The sequence below is a fragment of the Odontesthes bonariensis genome, chromosome 7, assembly GCF_027942865.1.
Source record: "Odontesthes bonariensis isolate fOdoBon6 chromosome 7, fOdoBon6.hap1, whole genome shotgun sequence".
Classification (NCBI taxonomy): Eukaryota; Metazoa; Chordata; class Actinopteri; order Atheriniformes; family Atherinopsidae; genus Odontesthes; species Odontesthes bonariensis.
Genome location: NC_134512.1, coordinates 27705572 through 27718619, shown reverse-complemented (window position 1 = coordinate 27718619; position 13048 = coordinate 27705572). Strand labels below are relative to the sequence as shown.

The following is a 13048-nucleotide window of genomic DNA, read 5'->3' as shown; positions in this document are numbered from 1 at the left end:
TAATTCTGGTAATATTTCAATATCTCACTTGGAAATAGAGGGGGGGGTAAAAAACTAAACAAAAAGGGCTTTACTGCACCCTGAAAAACTGTATTCATGCCATACAACCAAGCACCAATTTAGCCTTTTGAAACAGGATAAACAGAAAACAATAACACTCTCCTTACATCAGCAACAAGACACAAAAGACAGGAAAAAAAATCTCCGTACTGAGAGAAATCCGATTTTCTTCTTGCGTTTGGATTGATGTTCATGTGAGGTGAAATGCTGCCCTTGCCAGTGCTGAAACATCTGTGCGCAGCAACTTAGAAGCGGCTCGTGTAAAGGTCTTAAAAGTGATGTTCCATAAGTCTGTGGACACTAATCCAGCTCAAACTTACAAGAAAAAAAAAAAAAAAAAGAAGAAATCAGCCTCTTTTCCCCCCCTTCCCCCGTCCAGGCTGAGGACTTAAAGTGAAGACGGCTGCTGCTCATGGACATGGAGCACATTCAGCCGGGTTGAGTCCAGGTCGCAGGCTGGTTTTGAGCAAAGTCCGAGCGACGTACCTAAGAAGCCCTCCGTGCTGGAAGAAAACAACGTCCATCTCGGAGTCGAACAGCGCGGTGACAGAGAAGGACGTCCCTTTGCTGGTCTGCAGGAGGACACGGAAACAGAACCCGAGTTAGAACCCGCTGGCACCGCGTCAGCCCGTCGGCGCCGTTACGTACCTTCACGGTGAGCTGCTGCCTCGGACTCAGGCTCTCTGGCAGGATGATGCTGAACCTCTCCTTCCCACTGAGCTCCAGCGAGTCGGCGTTCTGGCCGGACAGAAACTGCAGCGGCATGATGCCCATTCCCACCAGCTGGTTCTTGTGGAGCTTCTCGAAGCTCTCAGCGATGACTGCGCGGACCCCCTGCGGGCAAAGAGGTTTAACACCCAAAACAACAAGTGAATTAGTGCTGTGACCAATGTTCCCTCTAATTTTTCATGTGTCTGGGCATACACACAAGCTCCCTGAGCACACTGAGGACCACTGTGAGCAACATCAGATGTGCACGCTGTGGCCACACACCAGCATCACACCTGCTCAAAACCTTGGATCATAGCAAGTTACACGGCTTATTAAAAGAATCAAATCAGAGCAGCGATTTTCATTAGTTTACTTTTAATAGAAGCGATTTGGCCCACTTAAAAAAGAAAAAGACAAAAATCTTGTTGTTCATGAGATGTGTAGTATGTTATATGTTATATGTGAAAGTCATGCTTTGGCCAAGGGAAGAGTCATGCTTGCAGCCTTGTTTTGCAGAGTAGACCTTTCTCCCTCGAAAAAGAAAAAATTTCACCCAGTTTCACCGCTTCTTCTTCTATTTGCACATACTCAGACAGCCATTCCATCCTAAAAGAACCGTATTTCTTTTTTTACTTTGGCTTGGTGAGTGGATGTGTCGCTGGCGCTGCCCGTTCGTTTCGCCCTGATAAGGGGCGTCTCCTAACTCGCACTGTTGTTGGCTAGCTAACCTGCACGGCGCGTATGGGCAGGGCATATATGCAAACACTATCAATGCTCTGATTGGCTGCATAGCGTAAGTAAACCGTATGGTATCATTGGCTGAACACCCGTCACTCACTGCGTTACATTGACAAATGGTACAGAAAAACATTAGGTCTGGTATTAGATATTAATTAAGGTTGAATTTTATTTTATGCGCTGCATAGATTTTCTTTGGCGCAGAGAATGTGCGAGCAGTGCGCGATTGCGCAGGCGCGCGGCTTAGCGGGAACATTGGCTCTGACTGCTGAAAACGGGGGCTCGAGCTGCTGCTTAGGAAATGAACTAATAATCCAATCAGTCACTTTTCGAGGGAAATCCATTCTTCCTTGTAAGATAAAACTACAGGAATGCAAATGTGCCACATTAATGGAAATAAAAACTTAGGCCAAAGCCAACTGAGGACGCAGCTCTTTACCAGCAGGTATGGTCCTTTGGCCACCCAGTCCCTGGAGTTTCCAGAGCCGTAGTCTTTGCCAGCCAGAATGATGAGGGGGGTGCCGTCTCTCTGATAGCGGTCAGCTGTCTCGAAGACGTCCAGCTGGCCGCAGGGACGGGAAGAGGAGGAGCCGGCAGCAGCAGCAGGTCAGACAAGGCAAAGACAACAGGCTGTTAAACTGGGCAGAACCTGCAGCTTCCAACAACGCTACACACACGCTGCCGCTCAAAGGTCACAGATTTGACCGCGGTGTTGTGCAAGAGGCGTGTAAAGCCCTCATAAACACATCTGCAGGCTGCCGGTCTGCTTCGGTGTGGACTCACTGTCTGGCCTGAAGGAACGTGCAGAGTCTTTGGGCCCGGTCTGCCGATGAACCGATTGTGGAGCTTGATGCTGGCGAACGTGCCTCTGGTCATCACCGCGTCGTTGCCTCTGCGAGCGCCGTACGAGTTGAACTCCCGCGGCGTCAGCCTGAGGGGAAATATTCAAAGAGAAATGAAAGTCCAGTTGAACTTGTTCTGTGATAAACAAACGGTCCTCCGTGGGGACCTGCGTCTCTGGGCCGTGCGGTCCCTACAGCAGGAATGTGCCGAGCGGTTCCAGGTGCTTTGAAACATTCACCTGCACGTATATTTAGTGCCCCCGTACATCTGCGGGAAAGCATAAACGCTCCGACGGGGCTTTAAACTGACCGTTTGCTCTGCAGGTACTTGGCGGCAGCGCTGACTCTTGCGATGCTTCCTGCTGGCGAGATGTGGTCCGTGGTCACTTTGTCTCCAAGGAAGAGTAAGGCGTGAGCGTTTTCTATCGACTGGGGCGGCGGCTCGTCTTTACTCTGAGACAAAGAAGATTTGGAGATGGAGGAAGTCAGATGGTGAGCCACGTTGGTTCAGTGAGGACAGATTTCTTTCATAGTTGAACGATTCCAATACTTTTCTGGAGCTTAATTCTCAGGCTCATTTGTCCTTTTTGGGGGGCATTTTGACATCTGCGTACAAACATCTGCTCCAATGGTGCGCACGTATGTTACATTCTGACCACGTATGTTACTTCGTGGCCAAATCCTTGCCAGAACGTTGCGGTTTTAGGTACTGAAGCTCATTCAAACCAATCCACTCCATTGTATTCAAACTGACGAAAACAATACATAAATGAATGAGATCCTCCCCCAAAGAGGATGTAAACCACTGGCTCTGCCTGTATTTCTGTTCACTTCTGCTTAACATGATGATATTTTGGTTCCCCCAGAATGTCTCTTTTGTTAAAAAGAAAAAAGAACCAAAAGTCTGTTATGAAAAGTGAAAGATGAATATTTTCCTGGTGTCGGTTAAGTCTTGTGTCATCCTGGTAGTAATGGAACCTACGATGAACACAACCATAAAGCTTTCAATGACATCAGCCGACTCCCCCACACAGCGAAACAGCATTAAAAACTAGACCGCATCAAGGCTGTTTTTGGGTTAGATAATTAGTTTTTCAGATTTGGAATTCGGTCCACATTGTCTCCCATAGTGTCCTTTCCACAGGACTCAAAATGCGCCGTTTTAAAAATCAAAATAGCGATGGCTATAACGCTCAAACTGTTAGAAACCCCAAGAAGTGCCATCATGGTGGCCGACTCCATCCAACTGCCTTTTATATTTAACATATGTGAAAGAGGCTTGCTTGCTGGAACGAGCAAAAGAGACTTTTTAATAATATTTTTCCTTTTTCCAAACTTAAAGATCTGGAAAACACTGAAAACTAATTCCATATGTTTCAGGACTGCGTGGGGAACCCTGCAGAGAAAGCCACGAGATAAGACTGTGATCCACCTGCAGCCGGAGAGCGTAAACCAGGAAGAGCGGAGGACTCACCAATTTGCTGAAGAACGGCGGTGAACGGATGTATGTGGACTTGGGATCCCACGGGAAAACAACCGAGTCTGGACATTCAATGTTTTTCCAAAACGTGTTCCCTTTCTGGAAAAGAGCACAACGCACGGAAACATTGATTTCCTTGTTTCCAGTAAAATCAACAACAAACATGGAATGATGAAATCACGCAGTCCTGTATTTGTTTTTGTCATGTTTGTCAGAATTTTTTTTTAAATGAAAACAGAGTCCTCTATCCGTCTCATCTCCTAACCTCCATCCTTCCCCTGAGATCCTTAAAGATGGAGGAGATGACTGTGTCCTCTTCAGTCTGCTGGACCTCCTCTCTGGATGGCCAGATATCGTGGAGAAACACCTCCTTCCCCTCTGATGTCAAACCTGTACAAACAACAAAATTGAGTTATTTCTGTGTGAACTCTTCAGGAGGTTCACAAAGATTTCTGTAAGACATTTCTACTATAAAGATATCTGAAGATTGTCATTACAGAAGTTCTGTACAGATTCTAACGAAAAAAACAACAAAAACAGCTCTTTTTCGCCCTGTTGATACCTGCCTGCTCGGGACATTGCGTCACTACTTGCTCACACACGCTGTAATCAGCCAAATTCCCCAAATCCCCAGATGATCTTCAGCCTTAAGACAAACAGCTTAAGAGAGCCTCCCCTACCTAAAGGCTCTTTCTCAAAGTCGATTCCCACAGTGCCTGCAATGGCGTACGCCACCACCAGAGGGGGGGAGGCCAGGTAGTTGGCGCGCACGCAGTCACACAGGCGGCCTTCAAAGTGCCTGTTGCCGGATAACACGCCGCAGGCCACCAGATCCCCCTGAAACCACAGAGAGTAGAATAACTTCTACTGCTTATGAAACACTAAAAACAGACGGAGATTGGCAGAATACAGAGGCTACTTCCATGAAACAGTGGATAAAAGAACTTTCAGAGTGCATTGGTCTAGAAAGACTAACATATATTGCTAAGGGAAAACTTTGTTCATCTTTGGGAACCATACATGAGCATTATAGAATATGGAATGTAATGTTTGTTTATTTACTTATTATTATGTGTGTGTGCGTGTGTGTGTGTGTGTGTGTGTGTGTGTGTGTGTGTGTGTGTGTGTGATACTGGTTCTGTGACGTGTTGTAGTCACAGTTCAAGTGTTCTGTAAAGTAATAAAACCCAATAAAGATATTTGAAAAAAAAAAGAGACGGAGAAAAGGCTCACTGCCGCAGCCTGCAGGTTTTACCTGTTTGATTGCATCCACAACACCTTCGGGTAACGGTGCCGTGTTCCCCACACAGGTGGCACAGCCGTAACCGATCACCTCAAACCTGGGACGGAAAGGACACCGTTTGCCGTTTTAACTCAACTTTAACTCAAACCGAGCTGCAAACGCCGGTTTATCCCAGCTGCCTCGGTGATAATCTGGCGTTTGTGTGCGCGTTGTGTCCAAACGCTTACCCCAGCTGGCTGAAGTAAGGCAGGACTCCACTGGTATTGAGGTAGTGCGTGACCATCCCACTTCCAGGAGCCAGGCTGGTCCGAATGTAAGGCTTGACCACGAGCCCGGCCTCTACGGCCTTTTTGGCCAGAAGACCTGAAAATAACAAATACATGTTTTACACTCATCAGAGCAGAAGTCCATATGGCATAAAGGAATTCAGTCTCTTCCCTCGGCTGTTTTACCTGCGGTCAACATGACAGACGGGTTGCAGTTGTTGGTGCAGCTGATGACGGCGGCGATGACCACCGAGCCGTGCGCCAGCTGGTACTCCTGGCCACAGTGCAGAAAAGGAACGCGAGTCTCCTGCTTCTCCTTAGCGATGTGGAAGCCTTTAAAACCCACCTGAGGCGGCGCAACAGACAGATTTTTACCGTCTTTATCGCACTCAGCAACCGGGAAACAAACAATGTCAACAAACAGTATCTCCCGCGTAAAAAAAAAAAAAATACTGATCTTATAGTTTTACGAGGTCTTCTTTGCAGGTTACCTTCTCATTAAGACAACTCTGGAAGTCTTCTTTCATGCTGCTGACCGCCACCCTGTCCTGAGGCCTTTTTGGTCCGCTCACGTAGGGCACCATGGAGCTCAGATTGATCTCAATCACCTGCACAGACATCAGTTCAACTCAGTCATTTATATAGTGCCAATTCACAACAAAAGTCATCTCAAGGCACACTAACGATGCAGTCACTGGCTGTAGTTCATCTTTTAATGCTCCAAAATGGAGCATGTTAGATAGTCATTCATTCTTTTCTGGGCAAACAACACAATTTTCCATTAGAATTAAATTAATCTTTAATCAGAAAATGTTGTAAACAGTAAAAAATTTAGACAGAAACATGTCTCTTTTTGTTTTTTTTCCAATGCTATTGTCAGAGAGGAGCAGCTTGGATTGAGCTGTGGAATTACCTCAGAGTACTGGAGGTCTTCTGAGGTTTCTTCATAGCTTCGGAAAAGTCTGACAGCCTTCATGTAAGACTCCAACAATTCAAGTTTTTCCTGGGTAAAATCTGGAAGGGTCAATTATGAGACGTTAAAGAATAAGCCAAAGGATCCTGTCACAAAACCTGGGGATGCAAATGCCTTACATGGCCTTTGTTTAAGCCAACAATTCTACATGAAACCAAGACATAGAGCATAGCACGTAGAGCTTCTACAGATGTAAATTCAGACAGAAGCTAAACAACAGGAGAGGGCGCACCCAAATCTCGCAGCTTTGAGGGAAAGCTGGTTAAAAGTGCAGCACTTGGGCGACTCACTTGTCTTTTTAAAGTGCTTTAGCGTAACTTGGTCGACGGGAAAGAAGCTGACAGTAGCGTTGTACTCTGGGCACATGTTGGCAATGGTGGTTCGATCGGGAGCTGAGAGCTGGGAGACACCAGGTCCAAAAAACTCAACAAACCTCCCAGCGATTCCAGCTTGTCGCAAGTGCTGAGAAAACAGAGACAAAAATAAGAACATACAGCTCATACATACACATTAAAGGGCAGGTTTGGTGTGTTTTTACCAGGGCTGGGCGAGTTAACTCGTTTCTATCGCGTTAACTTGTTAATTATTTAACGTGGATAAATATTTTATCGCGCATTAACGCAGGTTTTATGTGTGCAGCTCACGGAGCTAACCGACGCTACTTCCTGTTATACTTGTTTCAACATAAAAGCCCGTATTTCAAAATAAATAATTAAAAAAAAAAAAAAACTCCTGCATTTACAGCCAAGTTGAATTGTCTTATCACCGTAGTAGTTCCGGTCTAAAATATCACTTAAAGGCAAAACACACAAATGATACCAGGAAGTCATTCAACGAGACAGACAGTGGAGCGAGGCTTCTACATAAAAACTACATAAAGATGCTGATGTTAAAAGTGAGTTTGCACAACAAATGTTATGGCACTTTCATTCATATGGCAGCACATTTAAAATAAAACTAAATGCTAAAAGCTATACGCTCCTTTTGAATTCATTTTTGGATTTTGCGTATAAATGCGATTAATGTGATTAATCAGGGAAATCATGTGATTAATTAGATTAAAAATTTTAATCGTTGCCCAGCCCTAGTTTTTACGTATGGGTCCAGAAACATAACACGTTCAAGAAAGCGGGAGCGTTACCTTAGTGATGCCGAGGACTATGTCTATAGATGTGGTCATGGGGTTAATGGAGCCCACCAGTTTACAGCCCACCACCTGAGGAAGGGTCAGAGAAACTGGCTGGCCTAACATCACAGCCTCCGACTCAATTCCCCCAACACCTGGTGCAGGATAGAAAAAAAAAAACTTTCAGCACTCCGAACTGCGGAGAGGTTTGACTCACTCTTAAACGGAGCGCTCTCTCTTTCAGCATTTAGTCAAACAGTTCTAGATTCCTTATAATAAGAAGAAATAATAATAATTAGAATATATTTCGAAAAAAAGAAAGAAAGTCAACAGCTGCTGGAAGTGTCAGGGTGAGGATGCTTTACCCCAGCCGAGGATGCCCAGGCCGTTGATCATGGTGGTGTGAGAGTCGGTTCCCACCACGCTGTCGGGGTAGATCAAACCGTCGCTGACCTGCACCACCCTGGACAGATACTCCAAATTCACCTGGTGGACAGCACCGACGTCCGGAGGAACCACGTTCACGTTCTTAAATGCTTTTGAACACCACTGTTTGGTAAACACAATAAAAACGTTAACATTCAACAGAAAAAAAAAGAAAAGAAAAAGTTAACAGACTTCTTAAGATTTAATCAATGACAGTTTTCATTTCCTAAAATCTACCCGTTGAGCTTCTTTCTGGCAAACTAATTTGCTCATGTCAGCAGTGCGTGTGTTTCATCTATGTCACTATAGAGTGAGTCTCTTTGGTACCTTAAAGAACTTCAGCCTCTCTTTGTTTCTAATCAGTTCCATTTCCTGGTTCTTAACGGCTGTGTCAGGTCTGCAGGACAAAAAACACAAAGCCACAGTGAACTTCCTAAAATCTCCTTTGCCCTGAGTGAGAAAACAACTGATTAACATGTGAGTCATCCAAAAATAAAAAATAAAAAAAACACACAGGGACAGATTAAAAAGCTGCATCACTTCTTCACATGACTCATTTTAGTCAAACTGCAACGTTGCAATCCGGCAGACTTGGAAGCAAACGAAGATGCGAACAACACGAGATGAAAACAGAACTGCTTACATCCTCTTCACAGACAAATATTTTTTTCAGTTTCAAATGAATTACCGTAACATCCTCGTTGCCTTTCAAAACTTACTCGGAGACGGGCTTCAGGTGGAAGGGGCAGAGGAGAGGTGTATTCTCAATCTGCTGGACAGAGGCTGGAGGTCGGCCCGGTTGGCCCGGGAGGTCGCTGCAGGCCGCTTTGCTGCAGGAGCCTCGCTGTCCTCCACACTGCGAGCCGCCTCTGGATGGAAGCCTGGCGGGTACTGAACGGGACGGAGCCTGGCTGTGGTTCGGACTCTCCCCTCCGCCGGGGTTGGGAGCATTCTGTATGGCACTGTGAGTAGAACATTCGAAAAAGAAACATTTAAAGACAAAACTTATAAAGCAGAGCAGCGTCCTCACTATAGAACCAATATTCTCAATACTGCTTTAAACAACCAATAATCAAGTCATGTGTGTCCAACTTCTTCCATGATGCTCTTATTTCTTTCAGCTGATTACAAAAGGAGGATGGCAAAGTAAACACACCATTTGCTAAAATCGATCTGTAAGGAGTGGTCGACTATGAGGTCCGTGGGACATTTAGGGTTGATCAGACCAGGGTCCACGCCATGTTTGGCAACAGCGTCGCGCATGGCTGCCAGATCCACCATGGCAGGAATACCACTGTTAATAGAAACAAGGGGGAGAAACAGAATGAACCTCCCTTCAGAGCTTTATAGTACCATAAATATGAAGAACCCAAAGCTGCTTCGTACTCTCATAACTTACAAATGAATCAGCTGGTGATGACAAAGCCAGACTATGATGCCACATATCAGACAAGGCTGAGCTAAGTCTTACAGCACTGAGGACTGTTGTTGAATTAAAAGCCTGAGAACTCACGTGAAGTCCTGCAGGAGGACTCGCGCCGGAGAGAACGGCACCTCGGCTTTATTCTGCTGCTGCTGCCAGTCCAAGATGTTCTGCACGTCCTCCTCTTTTGTGTAACAGCCATCACAGTTGCGAATTGCCGCCTCCAGAAGGACACGGATGGACAGAGGCAGTTTGTCTAGGCGGTGCAAACAAACAAGAGGCGATGCCCTTTAATTGAACCGTTCATTGTTCGTGCTACGCAGCCGTTCATTTGCTCTCAATTTGCTTCTCAGTGTTCATTCAAGAGCAACTTTGGCCAGCAGGTAGGTTTACAACAACTGTTCTTTAAGCCTTCTCACATGCATACATGTTTTAACAGCCATCCTGGGACACGACAGCAGGAAACCCAAACATATAAAGTGTCTCCGAAGCAAATCTTAAAAACACGTCTTGCAGAAGTCTCCTGTGAGAGGGCCTGAACTCACCGTATCTCGGATCATTTAATTTATGTGGATTGAAGAACTTGATCCCGCCATCTTCCAGTGTGTCGATTAGATGGCCGTACGGGTGCTCTGCAGAGGAGATATAAACATTTTTAATCAAAACACAGCTCTGATTCCAGCCTCGGCTTTACAAGTTGAGGAAATTTCCAGCTGGAGTCACACTAAATATGAGTTTTTATCTGCCTGGACTTTCAGGTTAAACAATCAAACGCTCTCATACTAACATAAAAACTAATATTCTTACAAACATTGAACCAAGGAGGTACTCTTTAAAAGCAAGTTGGCTTAAACAATTTTGATTTAATCGACTGAAGGACTGCATTTTAATAATGGCTCAAAATACCATGTCATATAAGTGATTTCATTCAGTAGCAGCTGTGGTGTCCATCTTAAGCGATGCAACATAAAGGCAACTGGTATTATCTTTAGTTTAAATCTGTTTTTTTTTTTTTTTTTAAAGTGATGTATGCACAAACATGAAAAGCTTGGGGCGAAAAAAAAAGAGGCTAAAGCTCCGTTAAAAAAACAAATTGTTGTATTAGTTTAAAAATCTTTACAAATGGTCTTGAGTAAAAGTTCTTCTTCGTACATCGGCTGCTTTTTCCCCCTATTTTCAGTCCAGTCTTTTTTCTCCCAACCATTTTCAATCAAGCATAAAACAAACAAAAAAAGGGACGAATCAGTATTGCTTCTACACATAACAGAAAACTTAAAGAACTAATTAGAAATTATATCTTTAGGCACTTTGTCATGAGCAGTCCGTCCCAAAGACGCACCATTCGTTCCTATTTCTTCGTTGCAACTTTGTAAACACAAAAGTCCCACAGTTTGACTTAAATGGAGTAGTAGTTTTGCACCAACGAGGTTTATTCCAAAGAGCTAATAGCTGAACACTGCACATATCTCTGCACGGTGTGCAGTTTTTCCTAAAGATTTTTTAGGAAACTTGACAAGTGGAGGAAAAAAGAAGAAGCGATAGGCCTAATAAAATATTATCTACTCCAGATACACTAAACATTGCTTTTGGCTCACATACTGTATTTCCCTTTTTATTGACAATTTGAGAAAAAGGACTTTGGCATAATACTGTAATTTTGGATCAAATGCAGGGAGCTGATAAAATCAGATTGTAGCTGTTAAATCTTGAGATGTGGAGGAAATAATAATAATAATAATAATAAAAAGAAAACCCTAGCAGTGCAAGTGCTGAATACCCACTAATCCTTCGACCCTGGCAGATCAGATCTCAGTCTCTCAACAAGACATCGAGCAGCAAGTTCAGCTCTCACGTTCCTTACTTTGATATCGACACGTTTGTGGACTATCACACACTAAATATCTATTTTCGTGCCTTAAATGATTTCTGACCAGATGAATACAGTAAAAGAAGAACCCCAAGGTGCAGATGTGAAAGTCAAGTCCTTCAAAAGAATCAAATGTAGACGCATCAACAGAAAACTGGTTACGCAAAATTCCTCCAAAGGAGATGGAAGGCTGATATAATATGAGAGACATACACTGAGAGGGTTCCTTCCTCCCTCATTTGCAGCATTTCCTCTTAACACATTCAATAGTGGAGCAGAACTGCAGCAGGAGCATGATCATCGCTGCTGAGGGGGAGGGAACATGAGCCAAAGGCTGTAATTTAGCTCAATTAACCCAAATTCACATGAAACAAAATAGCTTTTATTGTTGTGGAATCCCGACAGAAGAGCTGTTTGCCCGCAAAAAAACGAAGATAAGATATTTACAACAGATAAAACAATGTACCAGACTCATTTGTATCTTTATTTTTTATTTTTATCCTTTTAGTCAGAGAGTTCCCAATCCGGCTGGAGACAACCAGCTACTCTGTGTCCGACTTAGCATCTCATTTTCCTGCAACACTGACAGGCTTTTGTCAGGCCCGGCAGCTATGCCCACCACTTCTTAATAACTGCGTGCGAAAATAATGCTGCCCATAACCAATGCAAAGCAGCCAGAGTGCAAAAATTGGCAGAAGCATCATACACCATTCGAGCGATGCAACAAAAACACAAACCGATGAGCTGTAAATCCCTCTGAAGACGCATCTTTGCAACGCCCTCACTGATTGAACAATGGGCCGTGCGAATGGCTAAAACAGCATATCCTCATTCAATAACTTAAATGAAGATGTACAACCAAGATTAAGCTTCAAGCTTCCACTATAATTTCAGTAATTTTCCACCTCAACACTGTCATTTATAAGGAAAACGTCTGCACATAATCAAAAGATCGAAACAAATCCCCCGTTTAGACACAACAAAAATTGACACAGAAAAGTGCCCATCGGCAAGTATTGCCGTCGCTATGACACTAAGATCTGCGATCACTTTACATTTAGTCGTTTTGGCACGTGTCGTAATTACAAGGTGAGCAGGAGAGGTACAAAGCTAAACAAGGATCAAGCTAGCGAAGAACACAGGTTGTCATCGTAAGGCACACTTGCGGTTAGTTGTTATCGTGCGACTGGCTGAATGTCTTAAGGAGATAACAAATGACACGGTAGTTAACATAAAACATACGTTTAAGAAGTGTTAATTGAATTTGTGACATTAAGACTGAAGCAAATACAACAATATCTTCCAGCACTGGCTTTAATTTACCGGCTATTGCTAAGTTGTAAGGTAAGCTTCATCAAGCTAGCTAATGCTAGCTTTCACGTCAGAGTGAGGCCGGTTCAACTCCTATAACGTTAGCTTTAAGCAAACGAAGGCCGTTTTGGAGTCAGGACGCCATGTTAAAACGATTTTTTGCCCGTTAAATGAAAAGGTGTATCGAATGACAGCTTTCTGTGGAAGGTTCGCAGAAGACATCCCTTTACCTTTGATTGGGGCAGCGAGCGCCATGATGACTTCTGAAATTAACACGACCCGTTCTCACTCCTGCACACGGAACCGACCAATCAGACCACAGAGTTGTAGGGCCACGCCCACCCATCGATCGCTAACGAAGTAAAAATGTAAACATTTCTTAAACGAGACAGTCAAACTAAAGACGTTTATAAATCATGATCAGGCACAAGTGATCACATTATGGCTCACCTCACTCTTTCTGGAACCAATTTACTCACGCTCTCGCCATATCTGACAACAACTAATTTCATTTATGTGGCTTTTTCTTAAGTTGTCCACAGCTTTTCACCCAATAAAGTTGAATAAATCTATCTTAGTTAC

The 13048-nt window shown here is 44.0% G+C and overlaps 1 protein-coding gene across 1 annotated transcript; it reads right to left on the bottom strand.

Annotated features, from left to right (window-relative positions):
• Positions 1-69: 69 nt before the first annotated feature.
• Positions 70-12749, bottom strand: ireb2 (iron-responsive element binding protein 2). Its single transcript, XM_075470380.1, has 22 exons — positions 12697-12749; positions 9834-9920; positions 9379-9544; positions 9022-9159; positions 8585-8827; positions 8193-8262; positions 7805-7988; positions 7455-7594; positions 6604-6775; positions 6254-6354; positions 5832-5948; positions 5527-5686; positions 5302-5437; positions 5087-5171; positions 4512-4668; positions 4097-4221; positions 3826-3930; positions 2662-2804; positions 2293-2440; positions 1949-2071; positions 709-894; positions 70-632 (listed from the first exon to the last, which is right to left on the bottom strand). The coding sequence occupies exons 1-22, from the start codon at positions 12719-12721 to the stop codon at positions 471-473; spliced, it is 2973 nt and encodes a 990-aa protein (XP_075326495.1). The 5' UTR covers positions 12722-12749; the 3' UTR covers positions 70-470.
• Between the last annotated feature and the right edge of the window lie 299 nt (positions 12750-13048).

What these genes read in the sequence shown, in the direction of transcription:
- ireb2 (XM_075470380.1), bottom strand. Translation starts at nt 12,721, where the DNA reads ATGGCGCTCGCTGCCCCAATCAAAG. An exon ending in ATTAAATGATCCGAGATACG is followed by an intron (nt 9,545 to 9,833) that starts GTGAGTTCAGGC and finishes TGCACCGCCTAG; the next exon opens with ACAAACTGCCTCTGTCCATC. An exon ending in ACGTTCCTTCAGGCCAGACA is followed by an intron (nt 2,072 to 2,292) that starts GTGAGTCCACAC and finishes CCCTGCGGCCAG; the next exon opens with CTGGACGTCTTCGAGACAGC.